Here is a 25,034-nt window from a genome sequence, read left to right as displayed (position 1 = left end):
CGTGTTCATATGACACAGTAAAAGACTTGAATAAAAACATGGTTTAAGGACATGTAACCCGTCCAGGTAAGGGTTACACCTCCCGAACCTACTACCCTGGATGACGTCTTTATTTAGTAAGTTGAAAAATCAACAAAAGTTGAGCGAGTTCATGTGTAAGTGGGTATGCAAAAACCTTTATAATGTGTTTGTATGTATGAAAATCCCTGGTATGTAGCAATTAAGGAAAAAAAAGAGATCACCATTGGGTTGCAAAGCCAATGATATGTGTGAAGTGATGCAGGAAGACTCAAACCTAGCAGATTTGTGCGTCGGGCACATAGTCACCTCATGGTCCACTCGGCGGACTCAGGAGTGGGGCTCGCTACACCCGAATAGATCTATCACTCATGTCCCTCGGTCCTACAACGAGGTTTAATGGCCTTAAGTTCCACCTACCCACTCACATGATCTAAGTAGTATAAACCCTCCTTAAGCTAATCATACCATGTAAGTAATGTCTGTAATAATTGTAACATGTATTTCACCCCCGAAGTATAAAAATGAAAACACTAAAGAGAAAAGAGGGACATGAACTCACTGTATTGCGTCTTCAGTATGTGTAACCCAAGTCTCCTCAGCCAACACGACTACCTACAGTGTACTAACGTCTATTAGACGAACGGGCCGTGCCTTTGCTTAGTTTGAAGGTTTTTGAGTTACATTTCTTGTGTTCTCGAAATTATTCCAAGTTATAATAATTATATTTAGTTTTGGAATAATTGTTTATGTAGTATCTCTGTATTAATACTTCTTAAGTATTTTGACTTCGTATTTTCCTTCCCAAGGATGGGGGTATCTCATACATATACATTTGTAACATCCGAAAAATATATTTTAAGTCCCACTTAGAAAAATATATTTAATTTACTTGTCTAAAACATCTCAATTCCAAAATATATATATATTTCCCAAAAATATTATATTTTACTTCATACATCTTCCAAAATAATACTTTATCAAAATATACGTATGGGAGTATTTTCCGAAATATACATAAGTTACGTTTTAGCGTGTCGTAAGGCAACAATACTTGTGTAACTGTAACTTATATATTTATTTTGTGAGAGCGTTGGTATTATTTTGGAGTCGTAATTTCATGGTATCATAGGTTATATTATTTTTACCCTAAAAATAATAGAACTAGTTTACAAAACAAACAAATATTCACACAAGAGTTTTAGTATAAAATATATATTCTAGATATATATTTATTTAGTTTTATTTACGAAAATCAACCCCCGACACTTGGTAATTTTTGGAATAAAATCATGGCGAAGTTTATTTTTGAAAACAAGGTTAGAAATATATTTGTAAACATTTACTAGAAAAATATTTTCTAAGTGTTGAAATTCTAGAAAAATTTCGCCAGAGTTTCCTTTTTAAATGGAGGTGTCCATGCCTTTTAGCATATCATTTTCTTTTGTAAAATCATTCAAACAATTAACAATCAACAATACACAAATTTTTAATCACCAAACTTGACAAAAATAAACATGAACTATAAACTTATGAACTTAAAAGTTTGTAAAAATATGAAGTAACTTACTAGCACAATTAGTAAGTCTTGTTACCTTTAAAAATGTGATTAGATTCTTAAAAACTTTATTTTTAAAGGATTTGTATTTTTACAACTTCTAGTCATATTTTCTAAAAATATTTCTTTGTTAATTTTTCTTTCTACACAAGTGTTCCTACACTTGTTTACCACTAAAAATGTGTTTATCTCATGAAATATCCAAGTTTTAACAAAACTCGTTCATTTCACTTGGTTCTTTCGAAAAATCACTTATAGATCTTTAGATCTACGAGTTTATAACTTTATTTTCCCAAGAATTTATTTATTTGTTCAAGTTCAAAGTTCATGTGTGGATGATTCCATCATCCACAAACTCTTTAACCTTCACATCTTGCTTAGTTCATGTCTTTAAACATGATCTAGCCAGTCTAGGTGATGAACCATCTTACGTTTACTAATAACATCCAATAATCATAACAACACAAGAACAACATGATTTCAACCTCATTCTAACACTACTTCATCATTAGTTAGTTTATGTTCATAGACTTTGATTATGTTCTTTGGAGTTTCTTAATATTTTTTATTATGTTCTTTGGAGTTTCTTAATATTTATCATTCTTTCAACTATTAACCACCAAAAACAAGAACAAGATGATGATTTAAAGCACTTACTACTAGCACAAGGCTAGGGGAGTTCAAGAGCATAAAAGTGGTGGTTAAAAGAAAACGAGAGCGGTCCTTGAGCTTCCGATCACACCAAGCTTAGTTGTACTGTCTCTTGCACCTTTAGATGCCTTTAGATTGTATGAGTGAAGCTTGATAATGGTGGTGGTGGGGTGCTTGGTTCTCGGCCGATCAAAGGAGAAGAGAGGGAGAGTGTGGAGGAGAAAGGTTGATGGTGATGAGAGAAGGCGGTTAACTAGTGGGTTTTATAGAATTCTTATAACCTTTGGTTCACATGTTTCCTAATCTAATAGCATCAACCATTTAAATAATGAAAAGAATTCATGGGGGAAAGTCCCCATGTAACCGTCGAGGGGGGGGGGGTATCTTGTTGGATTTCAATTGTTGGTTACAAGTCTAGTTAGAAATCTAGTTAGGATTAAAGGGTTAAAGTTAGTGTGTTTTAAGTGTTATATAATATAAGGTGTGTTAGGGTGTTCGGGGACCCTAACTAGCTCGGAGAAGTAAAAATAATGTGTTTGGCAATATTTTTGTATTTCGGGTAAAGTTCGGTTATTCGGTTGGGTATTGTTCGTTAAAGTGCTAAATAAATCTTTAAAGTGTCTTTTATATTATTTTTAGTGACACATTAAATTCCCAACACTTTGGAAAGTGTCTAGGACTATTTTGCCAAGTTTTTACACTTTAGTAGCATTATTAGATGCTGAATTTTGTTTATTTAGTGCAGAATTCTGCATTTAAAGTATGTTTTAGGCACTTTCCGGCACTATAACTATCACCTAGTGACGCAGTTTTATGATCCTCACTTCCCTACACTCCCTACTAGTGTAGTATTCTATTTCTGGCTCATACTGGCCTTAATGACATTGTCTGTCTAGGTGCTGGCATTGTCAGCATGTTTTCTAGGTTATCCGCTCATTGTGCTAGCTGTGCTTTGTGCATCAAGTTTGTCACTAATGTTTGTATACAATAAATGGAGTGACAGTATGAATGTGATGCATGTGTATGTATGTAACAGAAATCAGAAAGCAGTATAATCAACAGTTGTAATTAAGCATAAATCAATATTAATTAAATGTACGGATGCATGCAAATTTGACAGTTGTCACATATTGATGGTCAATGTAGATCATTACAAGGTCAACAATACAAGGTCTCAGTGTATTGTAGATGCCAAGGAGAAAATATGTACTTGTAGGAAATGGGATCTAACGGAAATGCCATGTAAGCATGCAGTTGCTGTTATATGGGACATGGCTAGAAATGATATCAGGGTTGCTATTCCGGAAGAGTGGGTGTCAGAGGTGTATTGGTTGGATACATAGAAAAAGGTTTATGAGCATTTCATAAGACAATTGGAGACCCTTAAGATGTCTAACTACACTTACTCCACCGAAACATCATAAGTTGGTAAATTAACATGCACTTCCATTTGATTAGCTGCCAAGAGTAGACTAATGCAATTATGAACTTATTTGTAGGTTGGTAGGCCCAAAAAAGAAGAGTAGGAAGGTGTTTGGTGAGACTAAACTTGAAGCTGATTTCTCCACTGGCAGAAAGATGACCTGGAAAGGCACCACCTTCACTTGTAGCAAGTGTGGTAACCAAGGCCACAACATTAGAAGTTGTGAGGGACAAAGCAGTGACAATGGCCGGCAACCACAAAATGCTACACAAGGCGCACCAAGTGCAAGTCAGAATGCTTAGTGGAATGATGGTTGTTTGTTTGATGTTGTCTAACAAAGTTAAGACAGTTTTTATGTAGTATGGTTGTTACTTTCTAGACAATTTGTATGTTTCAAGACAATTTCTAGGTCCTGTAACATCCCGAAAATGTGAGTTCTTAAATTTGCAATATGGTTGCGGATAAAATAGTGAAATAAACCGACTAAGAGTGGCACTAACCAAGTTAGTTGGTCACTTATAAGTATTTAGGAGCTAAAACAAATAAAGTATGAAAAGTGAGGGGCTAACAGTGTCTAAATGAGAACTATTTTTAATAAAATAACTAAATTAAAACACAAACACATTTTGTCTGTGTTGTGGAAATCGACCAGGAGTCAGGGGCGACCCCAAGCTCCATCAAAACCCTAGTTCATCACAAATTGAGAGTCCAAATCTGATCAAAAACAGAAATCGAGCATAGATTATTGATCCTCATCACAAGAGGATCACAAGGTATGTAAAATTTGATGAAAACTCTCAACTTGAAATTCTCATGAGATTGGGATAATCTGAAATTTATGGTTGCATGTTTGTTTTATGACGAATTAGGAACAAGATAGTGTCTAGGGACAAACCCTAGACAAATACGAGTTGAAATCATGTGAAGATTTTAGTAAAATTCATGAACACCATTGTAGGTGATTAGTGGGTTATGTATAACTTGATAAACACTAGGAAATTGGATGTTGTTCTAGTGTAAGTTGACAATTGTGAAGTGACTTCAGAATTTTAGAAGCTAACAATTGTGTAAAATGGGTTGATTTATGTGAAATTTGGGCTAGATGATAAGCTAGGGATTTACTATATAATCATGTATAATTCTGCCTTTAAAGTGTTTGTTGAAATGCCTCAAAGAAGGCTCGAAACTAGAATTTTGAAGTTAAAACACCTAGTTGTGATGTTTTGGCTATTATGCGATATGTGATTAAAAAGAGTTCTAAACATAATATAAATGAACTCTATAGGAAAGGATACCGGAACGTCAAGTGGGCAAGCCGGTGGAGAATTGCGGTTGAAGGGCGTGCACTAAAGGTATGTAACTTAACTCGTTACATTGGGTAATTTAATAATTAGCATATGTGTAGTCGTATCTTAGAATAGAAGTTGAGCTGAATTAAAGCGATAATGTTCGCTATGTTGAATAATAGATAAAGAATTGGTTAGATCGCATTGGTAGTCATCAAAATGGAGGATTCCATAGATGAGCCAAACGGGTCGAATAATCAAATGATGCGAGGTTAATGCATTATAGTATGATCATTTGGTCATCGTCATTGTTCGTGAAAGACATATTAGAATACGAGAAATCAGTGTGTTAATTGTTAGAATGAGAAATCTTGGAATCGGGTTTTGGCAAAATAACCAAATCAAATAAAACATGGATTTGCAGTGGCTATCGTAAATTACGGTATCCACCGTAATTTACGGTAGAGATCAAATGTATACGGTGGTTTACCCCTGTGTTACGGTGGACCAGAATGATAACATGACTACCGTAACTTACGGTAGATACCGTAAGTTACGGTAGAGTCTGGAAACGTTGGCTAAGTTTTGTATATCATAGCAAATCGAATCCGTTTCTAATGTAGTTTCGATTAAACCATAATTCCATGAACTCTAATACTAATGTTTAATGTAAACATTTCAGTTTCTAGGTATTCAAGGATTACGGATGACGGACAAGCAAGCTTTTGAAGAACCGAACACGAACTTTTGAAGCTTCCGCATAAATTAACACTGTTTAAACAATGTTATGATGTAAACCGTTTGCTAAACAACTTATGGATGTTTTAATTAGTCGGTAGATAACTAATGTTTGTTACCTTAGAACTTGGTTCTTGAAACTAAGACTTTAATTTAGACATCTTTTGTATAAAATCTTATGAATCATTACTAAATTCAAGTAGAAATTTTTAAGGGTGTTACAAGTTGGTAATCAGAGCTTAAGGTTGTCAACAAGTGTTCGGTTCAAGCTTGATCGATCGTCCGGTAAGAATTAACTTATTATCTTAACATATTATATTTATTTAAGAAATGAGAAATGAATTGATGTGCATGGGAAGAGCGTGTTAATACACTCAAACCCGGAAAGTGCACCGAATGTGAACGGTTAAAGCAAGTTGAGAACTTGGCTAAACTGAAACAAATGAAGTAATGCTATAAATGAAATGTTTAACGTTCAAATGTAAACATTTTAGTTTCAAGATGTCTGATGGAAACGATGATAATCCGGTGCAAACAAGCACCGAACAAATGAAAGAAATAATTGCCGAAGAAGTAGGGAAGGCAATTGAAGGTAGTCTATCCGGGTTTATAGACAAAATTCAAAACACGGTGTTGTCGCTTGTTGAAGAGCGAGTTAAAAGGTTGGAGGATAGTGTCAACCTTATGAAGGAAAAAACGGGAGATCGTAAAGGGTGCTCATATAAAGAATTTATGGCGTGCAAACCGCCAATCTATAACGGGGAAGTTGACCCGATAATCTGCCAAAGATGGATAAGTGACGTCGAAGGAGTGTTTGAACGAACCCACTGTGACGTAGGTGACTTTGTTGCTTACGGAACGGGTCAATTGAGAAATCAAGCCAAGGATTGGTGGGACAATAAAAAGAAGGAAATGGGAGCCGAAGCGGCAAGGGTCATGACTTGGGATGAGTTTAAGGTACCGTTCCTTAAACACCATAGTCCCAAAGAAGTTATCAACATGATCAAAGAGGAATTTATCCAGTTAAGACAAAAGGTAGAATCAATTGATAAGATTACAGGCATCTTCATGGAGAAGCTGAAATTTTGAGATGAGTTAGTCACCACTGAAGAGCAGAAGATATACTATTATTACAACATGCTGAGTGCTGAATACCGGGAGTTTATGACTCCCTCAAAATATGAAACTCTCACAGAAATCATCAACACCGCCCGGGAGCGGGAAATCGAGTTAGAGAAGCAAGTTGAGAGGGGTGAGCGAAGGGCACAAGATGTGAATCCAAGCCCTACAAAGAAAGCTAGAACTGATGAATCGGGGAAGAAAGTGGAGGCTAAAGGCGGGTCGCCAAGTTGCAAAGTATGTGGAAAGGGGCACAAAGGTGAGTGCCGCTTCAAAGACAAGTCGTGTCTGGTATGTGGGAAGACGGGACACACTGCATCGTTATGTCCCGAGTTGGTTGGAAAGAGAGACACAAAAGAGTCTCCAACAGAAGCTCCCAAAGCGAAGGGTAGGTCCTTCCAACTTACCGCGGCTGAAGCAAAAACAGAACCCGATGTGGTCTCAGGTATATTCACAATTAACTCAATTCCAGCACGTGTACTGTTTGATACGGGTGCGAATAAATCCTTCATTTCACATGGATCTATTCGGCATCCTTCTTTTATATTAACAAAGTTATCTGTGCCCTTAGAAGTTGAAATAGGGGACAACAAAAGTTTTATAGTTTGTGATGTTTGTCGAGGCTGCAAATTAAGCATTGACGATGAAGAATACTTGATAGACCTAATCCCGATGTCAATGGGGGAATTTCAAGTAGTCGTTGGGATGGATTGGCTATCTCAGCACCACGCGAAGGTCGTGTGTTTTTGTAAGGAGATAAAGTTAATATCTCCGAGCGGGAAACACGTCACTATCTATGGTGAAAAAGGAGGCAACTCCATAGTATGCTCAATGTTGAAAGCTCACAAGCTTATGAAGCGAGGATGCAAGGCATTCATGATATACGAAAATGAACCCGAGAAAGAATCACGGAAGATTGAAGATGTACCGGTAGTACGAGGCTATGAAGATGTGTTTCCGGAGGATTTACCGGGGATACCGCTTGAACGGGAAGTAGAGTTCGGGATCGAATTGATTCCGGACGCAAAACCCGTAGCAAAAGCACCATACCAACTTGCACCGTTGGAATTACAAAAGTTGATGTCCCAGATTCAAGACCTGCTTGACAAAGGATTCATAAGGCCGAGTGTGTCTCCTTGGGGCGCACCTGTACTATTCGTGAAAAAGAAAGACGGAAGCATGCGCATGTGTATCGATTACCGGGAGTTAAACAAACTCACGGTAAAGAATCAATACCCGCTTCCGAGGATAGATGATTTATTTGACCAATTACAAGGTGCGAACTGGTTTTCAAAAATTGACCTTAGATCGGGGTATCACCAACTAAAGGTCAAGGAGGAAGATGTGCCGAAGACGGCTTTCCGCACGAGATACGGACATTACGAATTCCTCGTGATGTCATTTGGGCTAACAAATGCACCCGCGGCTTTCATGGACCTCATGAACCGGGTTTGCAAGCCAATGTTGGATAAGTCAGTCATCGTGTTTATCGATGATATTTTGGTGTATTCAAAAAGTGAAGCTGAACATGCACACCACTTACAAGAGGTGTTAGAAACACTTAGACGAGAAAGGTTGTATGCGAAATTCTCTAAGTGTGCCTATTGGTTACGAGAGGTACCATTTCTTGGCCACATCATAAGTGCCGACGGAGTATTGGTGGATCCGTCAAAGATCGAGGCCGTGTCAAAATGGAATCCCCCGAAGAACCCTTCGGAAATTAGAAGCTTTTTGGGGCTTGCGGGATACTATAGGAGATTCATTCAAGATTTCTCCAAGATTGCGTCACCGCTAACAAAACTAACCCGGAAGGAAGAAAAGTTCATTTGGGGTGTAGATCAAGAAAGAGCGTTTCAAACGCTAAAAGAGAAGTTGACTCAAGCTCCGGTACTGACATTGTCGGACGGGGTCGAAGACTTGGTGGTTTATTCGGATGGTTCACTATCGGGACTCGGATGCGTTTTGATGCAACGGGGCAAAGTTATAGCTTATGCCTCGAGGCAATTGAAGATACACGAGAAGAAATATCCCACGCACGATCTCGAGTTGGCTGCGGTGGTATTTGCATTAAAAATATGGAGGTACTATTTATATGTGGTAAAGTGCACCATATTTACCGATCACAAGAGCTTAAAGTACTTCTTCGATCAGAAGGAGTTAAATATGTGACAAAGGCAATGGTTAGAAACGGTGAAAGATTTCGACTGTGAAATACACTATCACCCCAGAAAGGCAAATGTGGTGGCGGATGCTCTGAGCAGAAAAGCGGACTATGTCCCAATACAAGTAAGATCGATGCAGCTTGTGGTGACCTCGGGTATACTTGAACGTATCCGAGAGGCGCAATCAGAAGCAGTGAAAGAAGAGAATTGGAAGAAAGAAAGAAAGAATAATCGGCCAGTTGAAAGATTTGTCGGATGGAAATAACGGGTTGAAGACTCGATCCGGAAGGATATGGGTTCGAAATACTTGTGGGGTGAAGATGCTTCTACTCGATGAATCTCATAAATCTCGATATTCAATTCATCCGGGTACGACCAAGATGTACAATGATCTGAAACAAAACTATTGGTGGCCCGGGATGAAAAGAGATATTGTGAAATATGTGGAGAAGTGTTTGACCTGCTTGCAAGTCAAAGCGGAGCACCAGAAGCCATATGGTAAATTGCAACCATTGGACATACCAGTTTGGAAATGGGAACAAATCACCATGGATTTGTTGACCAAATTGCCCAAAACCAACTGTGGGTTTGATGCTATATGGGTAGTCGTGGATAGATTGACGAAAAGTGCTCACTTCATTCCGATTCGCGAGACTTATACATCCGAGAAGATGTCGGAGGTGTACACCAATGAAATCATAGCGCATCATGGGGTACCGATATCTATTGTGTCAGATAGAGATACCCAGTTTACTTCAAAATTTTGGCGTGAATTCCAAGAGCAAATGGAAACTAAACTGTTCATTAGCACCGCTTACCATCCACAAACGGATAGGCAGAGTGAAAGAATAATACAAACGCTGGAGGATATGCTGCGGGCTTGCATTATTGACTTCGGGGGTAGTTGGGATGTCTATCTACCCTTGGTCGAATTTTCATATAACAATAGCTATCACGCGAGCATTAAGATGGCCCCGTATGGTTATATGGTAGAAAGTGTCGAAGCCCGGTATGTTGGGGAGAAGTGGGTCCACGAGGACTAGCACCTACTGATATAATCCAAACTACGAATGAGCAGATCGACATGGTCCGGACTCACCTCAAGGCGGCTCTGGATTAACAAAAGTCGTACGCGGATAAACGAAAAAGGCTGATTGAATTTCAAGTGGGCGATAAAGTAATGCTGAAGGTATCGCCGTGGAAAGGAATAATACGGTTCAGAAAAAGAGGAAACTTGAGCCCAAGATTTATAGGGCCATTCAGAATCACTGGACGGGTTGGTAAGGTGGCTTATCGCCTCGAATTACCAGAAGAACTGAGTGGGATACATAGCACGTTTCACGTGTCGCAATTGCGGAAGTGTCTAGCAGACAAAACAGCTTATATCCATTACGATGATATCGAAGTGGATAATAGCTTGAATTATGCGGTGAGACCAGTGGAGATTTTAGATCGAAAGGTCAAGCACTTGCGAAACAAACAAATCAATCAAGTCAAGATCAAGTGGGAGCATAGGAAAGGCTCGGATGCTACGTGGGAGTCCGAAGAGGAGATGCAACATCTCTACCCTACTTTATTTGGTACGTACTTTGGTTTCGGGGATGAAACCTTTTTAAGGGGGGTGGACTTGTAACATCCCGAAAATGTGAGTTCTTAAATTTGCAATATGGTTGCGGATAAAATAGTGAAATAAACCGACTAAGAGTGGCACTAACCAAGTTAGTTGGTCACTTATAAGTATTTAGGAGCTAAAACAAATAAAGTATGAAAAGTGAGGGGCTAAAAGTGTCTAAATGAGAACTATTTTTAATGAAATAACTAAATTAAAACACAAACACATTTTGTCTGTGTTGTGGAAATCGACTAGGAGTCAGGGCGACCCCAAGCTCCATCAAAACCCTAGTTCATCACAAATTGAGAGTCCAAATCTGATCAAAAACAGAAATCGGGCATAGATTATTGATCCTCATCACAAGAGGATCACAAGGTATGTAAAATTTGATGAAAACTCTCAACTTGAAATTCTCATGAGATTGGGATAATCTGAAATTTATGGTTGCATGTTTGTTTTATGACGAATTAGGAACAAGATAGTGTCTAGGGACAAACCCTAGATAAATACAAGTTGAAATCATGTGAAGATTTTAGTAAAATTCATGAACACCATTGTAGGTGATTAGCGGGTTATGTAGAACTTGATAAACACTAGGAAATTGGATGTTGTTCTAGTGTAAGTTGACAATTGTGAAGTGACTTCAGAATTTTAGAAGCTAACAATTGTGTAAATGGGTTGATTTATGTGCAATTTGGGCTAGATGATAAGCTAGGGATTTACTATATAATCATGTATAATTCCGCCTTTAAAGTGTTTGTTGAAATGCCTCAAAGAAGGCTCGAAACTAGAATTTTGAAGTTAAAACACCTAGTTGTGATGTTTTGGCTATTATGCGATATGTGATTAAAAAGAGTTCTAAACATAATATAAATGAACTCTATAGGAAAGGATACCGGAACGTCAAGTGGGCAAGCCGGTGGAGAATTGCGGTTGAAGGGCGTGCACTAAAGGTATGTAACTTAACTCGTTACATTGGGTAATTTAATAATTAGCATATGTGTAGTCGTATCTTAGAATAGAAGTTGAGCTGAATTAAAGAGATAATGTTCGCTATGTTGAATAATAGATAAAGAATTGGTTAGATCGCATTGGTAGTCATCAAAATGGAGGATTCCATAGATGAGCCAAACGGGTCGATAAATCAAATGATGTGAGGTTAATGCATTATAGTATGATCATTTGGTCATCGTCACTGTTCGTGAAAGACACATTAGAATACGAGAACTCAGTGTGTTAATTGTTAGAATGAGAAATCTTGGAATCGGGTTTGGGCAAAATAACCAAATCAAACAAAACATGGATTTGCAGTGGCTACCGTAAATTACGGCATCCACCGTAATTTACGGTAGAAATCAAATGTTTACGGTGGACCAGAATGATAAAATGACTACCGTAACTTACGGTAGATACCGTAAGTTACGGTAGAGTCTGGAAACGTTGGCTAAGTTTTGTATATCATAGCAAATCGAATCCGTTTCTAATGTAGTCTCGATTAAACCATTATTCCATGAACTCTAATACTAATGTTTAATGTAAACATTTCAGTTTCTAGGTATTTAAGGATTACGGATGACGGTCAAGCAAGCTTTTGAAGAACCGAACACGAACTTTTGAAGCTTCCTCATAAATTAACTCTATTTAAACAATGTTATGATGTAAACCGTTTGCTAAACAACTTATGGATGTTTTAATTAGTCGGTAGATAACTAATGTTTGTTACCTTAGAACTTGGTTCTTGAAACTAAGACTTTAATTTAGACATCTTTTGTATAAAATCTTATGATACATTACTAAATTCAAGTAGAAATTTTTAAGGGTGTTACAGGTCCCATAACATGTTATGTAGCCTTATGAGGCTGTTTGACTAAGTGTGTTATGACATCCATATGGTTGTTTGTGTAATGTGTTTGTAGCATTATGTCATTGATTACTTGTTTGTGTATGTTTGGAAACTACCGGTTTGCAATATATGTTTACCTTTAACTTCAAAAGTTAAACAGTGCAATAAAAAGCTAAACTACATTCAATAACAGAATCCATCACATAATTGCAAGGTCATTCATTATAAACTTAAACCAACAAATACATTAACTAAACCAAACCGATTATTCATATTCTTATATATTTATAGCTTTTATACCTCAAGTGATTCGGCAGATTTTGATCACCCCAATTTTGATAAAAAAAAGTTCATGTATTTCATATTTTATACCTCCATTTCATGTATTCACACCTCATTTTTATGTATTCCTAAGAAAAAGTTTTAGCCAAAGTTTGGTTTGGCTATTAACTGAAATTAAACGAACCGAATAAAAAACCATCAATCTATCTGACTGAACCGAACTAATTAACCAACAGCCGATTGGTTAATTAAATAGACTAACCAATGACTTCGGTTCAGGATAACTAAACCGACTGAACCATACACACCACAATGAAATGAAGTAGCCCATTACTTCGCTTATGACGTATATCCACCACATTAATGCTACAATAACTATTATACGAATATGAAAACTATCTGAAGTGAGTATCTCAATGTAAAGTGTTACCCCCACCGCATTGCGCGGACACCCTACTGGTTTAATTAATGAGTCTGACCCCAAACTTCATTTATTGAATGAATGTACTAGGATAGCAAGCATAAACAAACTTATTAGTATATATTTATAGGGGAAAGATACTTTAAAACGTGAGTTTTACATAAATAATTTAAGAAGAATTTTAAAGATGACATGCAACACTGATAATATTTGGATTAAATGGTATTTTGGTCCTAAAACACAAACTATCATCCTTCTATTTTCTCAAATACACCACAAAATCTAATACAAACAATATCTAGCATAAATAATCTAGTAAAAAACAAATCAAACATAAAAAATCCAGTACACAAAATATAACACAAAAATCCAATAAAAAATGCAGCACAATATCAACATTTATTTTTGAGTAAACTGCCATTTTGGTCCTTGTGGTTTGGTCAGTTTTGCCACTTTAGTCCAAATCTCAAACTTATTACATCTGGGTCCCTGTGGTTTGCATTTTGTTGCCATTTTAGTCCAAAAGTGATATTTGACCAGAACCCTCAAATTAAAACCTCCTGTTTTGTCCATACCCTCAGGGGTATTTTGGTCATTTCAGAAATTATTATAACTAAATATTGATAAATTAAATCTGCCTCTCTCTCTAATATTTGTGTGTTTCAGCTCAACCCAGAATCCCCAAATTAAATCTGCCTCTCTCTCTTCTCTCTCTCTCTCTCTCTCTCTCTCTCTCTCTCTCTCTCTCTCTCTTCTCTGAACTACTACCACCACCACACCACCATCATCCACCAGGTAACCCACCATGACCACCACAACCCCTACGTTACAAATTGGCTCTACAAACGCCTCCTTTTGATTCAAACATGCTGATAAACACCATTCCAAAACTCAATTTAAAAAAATCATTTAAAAACCCAACATATTAGCACCACACTATACAAACAAACGAGCATCAAATTGAAACAAATTATTCAGATCTGGAACAAATTCAACAAACAACGAAATCGAGCATCAAAAATCCCAACAATTTCAACAAACAAAGAATTTTAGAAATGGAGAAAATCAGATCTAGAACAACCCGATTGCTCATCTTCACAAAACTTGCCGGTGGTTACATCCGTAGCATTCTTCACCTCCGTCTTCTTCTCCGTCTCCGTCACCAAAACCACCCTGTCTCCACCAAAAAAAACCCACCAAAATTCTGGAGGCGGTGGTGTTGAAGAGGCCAAAAAACCGTCGTTGTGGAGGCGGTGGTGTTGAAGAGGCCAAAAAACCCACCAAAATTCTGGCGATTCGCAGCGAGGTTTGGTGGAGGAGACGATTTAGAAGGTGGAGTAGGGTGGAGATTGGTTGTAGGTGGTGGTTACTGGTGAACGGAGATCTATGTCGCCGTCGTTCTCATCAACTGCAACTCAATCCGGTGAACCACCACCTCCTTCACCTGCTCCGCCGGTTCTCATCACGGTGGTGGTGGTGGTGTTCGACAGAGAGGAGAGAGAGAAGAGAGAGATGGGTGTTTGGAGAGAGAAAGATGGGTGTCGTTTTCCGATGTCCGTTCTCATCACGGTGGTGGTGGTGGTGTTGGCGGCAGTGGGATGGTGGTGGTGGGGATGATGCAGTGGTGGGGGTGGGGGTGGTGGTGGTGGTGTGGTGGTAGTTCAGAGAAGAGAGAGAGAGAGCTGGTGATGATGAAGATGAACTCAGATGATGTGTGTGTGTGTATATATATATATATATATATATATATATATATATATATTATTTTGAATTAAGAAAATGTTAAATGAAAAGCAAAATGACCAAAATGCCCCTGCACTAAAGGACAAAATAGGAGGTTGCAACAGTAAAAAAGTAGGGTTTTTAAATTTTGGACTAAAATGGCAACAAAATGCAAACCACAGGGACCCAGATATAATAAATTTGAGATTTGGACTAAAGTGGTAAAACTGGCCAAACCATAAAGACCAAAATGGCAGTTTACTCTTTATTTTTTTTCCCGGGGAAGGGGGTGATGTTTGACTATGTTCAACTTAAGAGGTTATTTGTAAATTACTCTTACCTCTTTTTTTCTACACTTTGATGTTAGTTATTGATTTAAAAAATAAAAGGCAAGACGTCTTCTCAACCTACTTATGCAAAATCAAAAATGTTTATTTGATACTACTCTTGTTGTTTATATAATGTTCTTTAATATTAAAATGGATTATTATTTATATACTATTAATTTGAAACAATTGTGTGCATATATAGTTGTAAGTTATGTTTAAATAGTTGTACATTAATCAATATAGGTTGTAAGTTGTGCTTAAATGGTTGTACCTTAATCAAATAATAATGGTTTCATTACCTTACCAAATATAATTTGTTTTGTATGCATGTATGGTTGTAAATTGTGCTTAAGTGGTTGTACCCTAATCAAATAATGGTTTCATTATCTTACCATATTCAATCTGTTTGATCCATTCAAAGTTGTGTTGTTTTATTTGTAAATTATTATTTATAATAATCTAATTAATTTAGCCAAAATCTTGTATAAATATAATTTGCAACATATTGATGCAATGGTTGTTGTAATGTATGCATTATGGTTTGTATAGTGGTAATGATATATATGACATATAGATTACGATGAACCTGTCAAACGAGAAAAAAATTGACGCAGGTTCATCATAACGCGCGAGTCCTAGATCAACTTAGTTATTTTATTCTACGTTTCGGTTTAATTTCTTCGCATTAACACCGCAACTTCAATGTCGACGGTCGCTGTTAGTAGTGTGGCATTAGTGCTCGCTCCCGCCGCAACGCGGGGGGTTGGTTAATACTAGTTATTATTATTTTTAGAAATAAAAGTATAAAATGTAACTAAATAATATATAGAGGCCGGTTATTGTACAATTGGCCTTAACATACGATGCGTACGCGATTAGAAATCGCATGGCTTCACAAACTCGGACTTAGAACATGGTTGTTCGCATGTTATATAGTCAAAATCGCCATTGGCGCAACTTTGAAGGGGTCGGGGGGGGGGGGACTCCCGAACTTTTCGCTCAGTAGTGTTATATATGTAGTTTTCATATAGAAATTTTTTGGTATGTACGTTTTCGACCCACCGGTTTTATAGAAAATTTTGGGTATATACGTTTTCGACCCCCCCCCCGGTCGAAAACGTCAAAATTCGCCACTGAAAATCAGATGGCTTAACATGTCATAAACTCGGACTAACAGAATCGCATGTTCATAACCTCGAACTCACAAACTTGGACAACCAAAATGTACAAAATCGCATGTGATATGCTAATCGCGTACGCATCGTACAATAAGACATATTGTACATTACACTTTTTCATAATATATATTATGTCATGTATTAAAACAATAATTATAAATACATACATAATCAATTATAAATGTATATAAATAAAATACATAAAATATTTATTAGTAATAAACGAGTTGAGCTCGAACTCTAAAACCAAATCACGAGCAAATCCTAGTATTTAAAAATAAAGCTCAAACTCTCTTAACTTAAACGAGTTAGGCTCGAGCATAGGCTAGCCCAGATTCAACTCGTATTATACCCTAAATATCATTAGCATAGAGGAAAAACAAACCATCTAAAACAAACCTTAATTCCATATCCAAACACATGGTATAAACCTTTAAACGTATTCAAACACCTAATCAAACCTTAGATACATATTAAAACACATAATAGAACAATAAATTTAGATTCGAACACCTAAACAAAACCCTAACTCCATATTCAGACACCTTACGATCAAAAAACTAAATCCACATTCACACACACATAAATCGAAAACCTTAGATTCAAAGAGGCGGGGAAGGGAGTGAGGAGAAAAAGGATGAAAAGATAATAGTGGTGCGTGGATTGACGGTAACAAAAAGCCGACCATGGATGATGGCTGAACCGACACCTGTGTTATGCATTGTGTATGTGTGCAGCCTTGTTTGTTTTGATGACGATCACAACATTAACGCCTATTTGAACAAGTTTGACCGTTAAATCATTTATATACTACCTTTATTAGATAAGTATAACTAACCCTTTAGTTATACCTTATTTATGTTAGAATCTTAGTGTAACAATTGAATAAATCTTCTAAACTTTATCACACATGTGTATATTTAACAATTAATAAAAACATAAGCAAAAAATATCAATTCACATCGTTGTCCTAAATGTCCTTTGACTAGAATATACGTTGATACTCGTTCAATATGTGGCCTGACCCTTTCAACCAATACACAAACATCATAGTCTAGACATTCATAATATGGATTCTATTCGAAAGATCACTTGCGTAACATACAATGGAACATGTGTCATAGATGATGCGGTCCCAAAATTATGAACTGTTCTTGTGACAACCGAACAAACTACGGAACCGAAGCCAAGTCTTTGTTGTTGTTGTTTTCCCAAGTCTTCCCTCCATTTCTTTTCTAATTTTACGGCTGTTGGATTTTTTTTTTGTTTAAATATTTCTGATAATTATGTGGATGATATCAAAATTACGATCATTGTCGTAGGATCATATCCTCTAACATTAACATATAAGGAAAGATAACTAATTGGATAAAAATAATATTTTAGACACGGTCAGTGGCGGAACCAGAAATTTTCGACTGGGGGGTCGTAATAGAATTTCTTTTTTACTTTCGTTAACGAATTCTTTTTATTTTTTACAAGGAATAATGGATTTTAATAATCGAAACTATTGTTCGTTGGCCGACAATGGTCCTAACTTCAAAAATTTCACTGACGGTCCCAACTTTTCACATATTGGCCTTTAATAGACTCTGACTAACAGAACCTTAACAGCGTTAGTGTTCCAACGCCACAACCGACGGCCCATACCCACCACTCTAAACCAGTAAGTCTTAAAAAGTTAAAAGTAAACCCATGACCAACCAACCTATACAATTTTTCATTTGATATGACTACACATTAGGTTGAAACTTAAAGATTTAAAATTAATAAATAAAATATTGCTTATTAATCAATAAAAAATTGTTTATCAGGCTCTTGAAAATTGGGCCATTGTCATTTATTCTTCTCTCCCCAAAAGCTTCTGCACTCCGACATCCACTCTACGCCACAGAAGCCACCGGAAAAAAATTCCGGTCATGTTCTTTTCGCTTAAATGACTCTATCTCTTTACTTAAACAACTCTATGCATGATGATGAGGGGTCAAACCAAGAGTAAATGACTACTTAAGTGGTATCTATCGGAAAAAAATATAGTGGAAATCTGATCACCAGAGACTCGCCGGAGGGTCAACGGACCCTCCTGACCCCCTTGTAGTTCCGCCCCTGGACACGGTCTTAGAGATGGTAGATTAGTAATGAGATTATAAACTAATGGGTGGTGGTCCATTTGCAAAGGTAAAACCTTAGGGTGGAGGGTATGTTTCAAACACTTTAGGGTGTTTGAGTTTTCTCTATCCAATAATCTCATGCCATGTCAACTCCTCCTTTCACTCCCCATTTTCTACTCAAACACTCGGAATTATTTAAACACCCATTCAATTAAAAAAAAAATTTGATTGATTCTCTATCTCCTCTCCTCTCTCTCTCTCTCCTTCATTTCTTCTTCTTCACCTTCACTGAATACTCACCGCCCACACCTCTTCTCTTCTACTCCACACTCACCGATTATCCACCTGGAAGCATCCCCGTGCGGCAACCACACTCACCGATTCACCTTCAATGAATCATACCGTCCCCCTTTAGTTTAAGTCATATAGATGACAGAAACTAAAAGAAAATAGCTGTTAAAAAATAATGAGATTAAAGGATTGTTTATATGATTGTGTCAAAACTACCTTGATATTGTCGTATAATTGGTCCTTGTCTTTGATACGTTTATTTTTAAAAATAAATATTATTCTCTTACTTTGATGAAAATAATTTAAAAGTTCTCTCACAGTTTTCACATTCTATTTTCACATATTTATATTTTATTCTCATACTCTTTTTAACTCTATCTATCTATCTTTATATATCTATGTATATATAGATGGAAGTAGAAAATAGGGATGTGAAAATATTAACCCTCTTTAAAAAAAATAATGTTATAAACACACAGGCATCATGTCATCATTGACAGAGCCATATGTAAAGGTGAGGGGGTGTCCCCTTAAAAAAATTAATGAATTCTATAGGCAAAAGTCACGATCGCCTCTTAAATGTTCGATTAAACCCTCTAGTCACTCCCTTAAAAATTAGACCATTGATCTGCCTCTGCATGTCATCATTGATTTTCATGGAACAACCCTCTCACCTCAGATTACCTGATCAAAAGCCGATAAAAATCAAACATTGGTCGTAAACATGGATCAGTATTGACAGTGACGGTCACAAACCTATCGAAAATCGTGCAACCATGAACTTAGTTGCAAAAACTAGTAAGATACCAAACTATCGACATTTTAAACGCAAAACAGGGTTACCCATGGATATTTTATATTATAATTACAAATACCCAATTTTCTTGTAGTGATGACCAATTAGAAAAAAATGCATTTACAATATCGACGTAGTTGAATAGGAAGTCAATAAATTCACTTAGAACATGAAAGAACAATGGGGTTGTTTTCTATTGACAAAGTCAAGGTTTTTAAATACATGGGTTTGAGAAAAGGGGGGGGGGTTTGGGTTCAAGTTGCACAGACGACAGAAATTAAAAAGAAATTTGTCTTTAAAATTTATGTGTTAAGGATGCAGAATGATCATTACCGATTCCTTTATGATCTTTATTAAACAATTAAAATATGTAGGGTTATTGGATTTGAATAATCATAACTTCCACTCATTGACCAATATTAATCCCAACTTAAAACATTTCCTTTGACAATCCCAACTTGTAAGAATTTGGCCCTCATCAATCATTTTTCTAACTGGATTATAACTCAGTTAGTTTTTTTTTTTTTTTTTTTTTTTTTTTTTTTTTTTTTTTGCTGATGTGGCAACTTACGTGGCACAAACCCAATTAGACTACTCAGAGTGGGGAGCGACCTAGGGCCGGCGACGCCCCAACGCACCGCCCCTAGCCTCGTCCCCATCATCACAGTCTTGTGGAAGACGTTCAAGCCGGGCCTCCTCTCCTCACACACACATATACATACAACACACATATATATATGAGGCTCATCTCCCACACCCTAGGTCCATCCCCTTCAGCATGGCCGGACATGAGGGTGGGCGAGGAGGACCACCGGCCAGGGCCCGATATTTCGAAGGGCGCCGTATTAAAAAAAAATCCGATATGGATATGTAAAAGATTAAATAGGGTATACTTGTATAAACACCAATATAGGCCCACTTACAAAACTATGTTTATGGTTTATATTAGTTAGTGACCCATTGACGTTAGAATTAGACCTTTAGTGAGTCAAATACTCAATTTCGTTAAGGGCTAAGGGCACGTTTTTTTAGCTCGAACAGGGTACACGAATTCTCAGGACCGACCCTGCCCTTCAGCCCCATCCTCACACCCGCTTACGTGGATGTCTATGTGGCAGAGCTTCCTTTGAGTACTACCCTCCTCCACACCCAATGGTCTTATTGGTTGCTTATGGTGGTGGTTGGTGATAGTGGTGGTGAAAGTTGAGATTATTAAAATCTAATAACTAGGTTTGTATCATATAAGAAGCTAATAACTAGGTTTGTGCCACGTAAGCTACCAAGCCAGCAAAAAACTAATGAGGTTATAACCAAGTTAGAAAATGATCGATGAGGCCAAATTTTTACAAGTTGGGATTGTCAAAAGAAATTTTTTAAGTTGTGATTAATGTCAGCTAATAGGTAAAAGTTAGGATTATTAAAATCCAATGACTCATGTTAAACTTTATAAAATATGATATCTTTATGTAAAACGAACAGGTGTAAAAAGAATATTTCATAAAGAAAAGCATTCAAACATTAGATGTTGTCTAGGGATAAATTTAAGATTATCAAATACAATATTGTTTGGTCGTATCTAATTTTTAAGTTAAAAAAATTAAAAAAAAAATCTAATTTTAAAGATAAGGATGAAACTTAATAACTGAATTATGTGAATAATATACTTTTGTATCATATAATTAGACACTTAATTTGGACTTTGGTATGAATTTGTAAAGCTAGTGACTGATAATAATTCTTTTGTCCATGTGTTGGACGGCGACGAAATTCCCAATTACGCTAAGTTTAAATTATGTAATTTGTTTTATACATAAAAAACCGTATAGACTTTGCTCCTTTAGTTTTATTCATTCTGTTACACACAACCCTTATGATACATGAATACATTATCAGTTTTATTCATTCTGTTACACATAACTCGTATGAAACATGAATACATTATCTAATTAGTTAATTCAATAAAAAATGTGTGTATGAAACATGAATACATTATCTAATTAGTTAATTCTAAAAAAAATGTGTCACCTAACCTGGTAGTTAAGATTCCAATGAAACAAAAAAAAATGTTATTGATGAAAGCAATTCGATGATCAGTTAAGATGTTTTTTCAAGCCTCAACTAAGCAGAACACTAAACTCACTAAAAGGTTTCAACTGTTATTTTAAGAATCAAACTATTGGCACATTAAAGTTATCTGTTTGTACAATTTAGGGTTTATGTACGTCGAGTACAGGTATATACGGGGCGTATAGGGTTACATCAAACTCAGTGTTTGATCGGTGTTTGTTCTGGTTTGGCTGCTCCTATACACCACGTATAGGACCTCTCGTATAGGTCTTGTATAAGACCCATGACCCATATATACCTCGTATGGCCTATATGGGGCATACACAAGGGTTTTTTTTACAAACATGTTATATAATATTAATCGTTTTAGCAAAGTTTTATAATAAAAAAATAAGTATTCTTGTTTAAATACACAAAAAATAAGTATTTTTTTACAAACATTTTTATATGATAATACACCTATAGTATCGTATTAGTGTATTATAGGTCCCGTAGTGGCTTCGTATAAGCCTATAAATGTGATATCGTATCGCATCGTATAGTGTAGTATATGTCCCGTATAAGCCTCATATATGCCTATAGGTGTAGTGTCATATAGTATAGTATCGTATCATATCATATTGTATCGGCCTCGTATAGGCCTATAAATGTAGTATCATATAGTGTAGTATAACTTAAGTCTCGTATAGTATGTATTGTACAGGTGTAGTATAGGTCACGTATAAGCCTATAGGTGTAATGGGTGTAGTATAGGTCCCGTATAGACTAATACAAAAACTATACTACACCTATACCATACAATGCTATAGTATACTATATTATACTACACTTATAGGCCTATACGGGACCTATACTACACCTATAGGCCTACACGGGTATAGACCTATGGGTGTAGTATCGTATAGTATAGTATAGTATAAGTCTTGTATATGCCATTGGATGTAGAATCCTATCATATCGTATAGTGTAGTATAAGTCTCGTATATGCCTATGGATGTAGTATCGTATCGTATCGTATCGTATAGTATAAGTCTCGTATAGGCCTATGAGTGTAGTATAGTATCACATGGTGTCATATAATGTAGTATACATCTCATATAGGTCCTGTATAGGCTTATAGGTGTAGTATTGGTCCCGTATAAGCCTATAGGTGTAGCATCGTATCGTATAGGTGTAGTATAGGTCTTATATAAAACCTAAACTACACCTATAGGACTATACGAGAACTATACTACACATATACAATACGATGCTATAGTATATTATACTACATCTATGCCTACGGGTGCTGTATCGTATCCTATAGTATCGTATTGTATCGTATCGTATCGTATCGTATAGTGTAATATATGTCTCGTATAGGTCCCCTATAGGTCTTGTATAGGCCTATACGGGACCTGAACTACACCTATAGTCTTATACAGGACCTATACTACAACTATACGATACGATGCTATACTATACTATACTATAATAAACCTATATGAATATACGAGACCTATACTACACATATACGATACTACACTATATGATAATATACGATACGATAGGAGATGATAGTATACTACACCTATAGGCCTATATGTGACCTATACTACAACTATACGATACCATGCTATAGTATACTATACTATACTATAATACACCTATATGTATATACGCGACCTATACTACATCTATACGATACGATACGATACGATACGATACGATACTACACTATACGATAATATACGGTACAGTAGGATCTAATACTATACTACACCTATAGGCCTATATGGGACCTATACTACAACTATAAGCCTATACGGGACCTATACTACAAATATACGATACGATGCTATAGTATACTATACTATAATACACCTATAGGCATATACGGAACCAATACAACACCTATACAATATTATTCGATACGATACTACACTAAACTATACGATAACATACAATACGATAAGATATGATACCATACGCCTATACGAGACTTATACTACACTATATGATATGATACTACATCCATAGGCCCATATGTGGCCTATACGGGACCTATATGATACTTATACTATACGATATTATACTTAACAGTGTTTATTATATTTTTAAAAAAGTACCTATTATAGAACTTTGCTAAAACATTACATATTGAATAGAAATGTTGTCACACCCGCAACTTACCACATGCGGGTTTTACCGCGAGGTGTGTGACGTACCAGGATCTAGCCACTAATCATGTCGAACTAATAGTAAATAATATTAAACAGAATCATCATGTCCAACATGAATAGTGCATTTCAAAATAAACGTTTCAAACAAAGTATAGATTTAGCGGAAGCAAAAGTAGCTGTTTCAAACAAACAAAACCATATTATTTTAAATTGTATAATAACCACTGTTCTCATCAGCAGCACGCCTCATGACACTCCTAGCTCTCCAGACTGCAAGTTCCCATGCATTGATATACCTAACGACCTGCAAGCATGCAGAAGAGTTTATCAACATAAAGTTGGCGACTTCACAGTTTTGTTCAACGTAAATCATATAAATGTTTAGCTTTAAAGACATATCAAGAAATAATAAACTTGGTACCGATATGACTGATTATGTTTGTTGTGCCCTCATCAATGTCTAACAGCATTGATCCAAAATGTTTAAGGTACTTAGTTCACGCCGGGCTCCCAGCACGGTGTGAGGCTTGTCAAATCTAATAGCGCTATGAGCTAATACCTCGTTGCCTCCTAGGCAACTAGCTCGGTAATAAGTAGGGACTTACATGATAGAGATTGAGTTTATTAACTGATATCGAAATTAAACTACAACATTTAAAAGTATTCCTCCCATGAATAATAGTTTGTCCCCCGGGGACGCATGCTTGTGAAAGAGTAGTGAACTCACCTTAGTTTGCTCGGTATGTGTTAACGTGCTTCTACACGTTAATAGAGTGTTAGGTCCGTTACACGCAACCTAATGTACAATAACATGCAAGTAAGTATATAAGTAGGGTTTTGCAATACCCTAAGTGTCCAAACAACCAAGTGTTTACTGTGATCAGATTAACAAGTTTAACACACAGTGGGCTTCTCTAGTTGGTGACAAGTAATGTAGTTCTGAGAAACTCGGATACATTTATGTTGATAACTCGGGTATATAGTTTATCAATAAACTTACGGACTTATACATATATATCCAGAACAAGTATACAACTCAGAACAAACAAATATATAAACTCAGCACAAACAAATATATACATGAACTCGGAAATATATAAACTTAGATCATATATTTAAACTCGGAAACACACATACACATCCTCGGACGCAAGGAACTCGAAATCAAATGTACAAAATTCGGACATCATATGGAACTTATATACAAACTCAGAACCAAGTAACAAAACTTGGACATCATTAAATATTTTCATAAACTCGGACTA

General features: G+C 36.4%; 1 protein-coding gene across 1 annotated transcript in view; it reads left to right on the top strand.

The window, feature by feature from the left end:
* The first annotated feature begins 6,811 nt into the window (after nt 1-6,811).
* LOC110892582 overlaps nt 6,812-25,034 on the top strand; it is a 32,639-nt gene continuing 14,416 nt past the window's right edge. Inside the window, exon 1 of the mRNA XM_035981223.1 lies at nt 6,812-7,238. Within this exon, the coding sequence (XP_035837116.1) occupies nt 6,812-7,238 (427 nt within the window). The remainder of the gene's footprint in view (nt 7,239-25,034) is intronic.

The sequence above is a fragment of the Helianthus annuus genome, chromosome 12 (genome assembly GCF_002127325.2).
Source record: "Helianthus annuus cultivar XRQ/B chromosome 12, HanXRQr2.0-SUNRISE, whole genome shotgun sequence".
Classification (NCBI taxonomy): Eukaryota; Viridiplantae; Streptophyta; class Magnoliopsida; order Asterales; family Asteraceae; genus Helianthus; species Helianthus annuus.
Note: the sequence above shows the minus strand (reverse complement) of the source record. Positions and strands in the feature narration are given on the sequence as shown.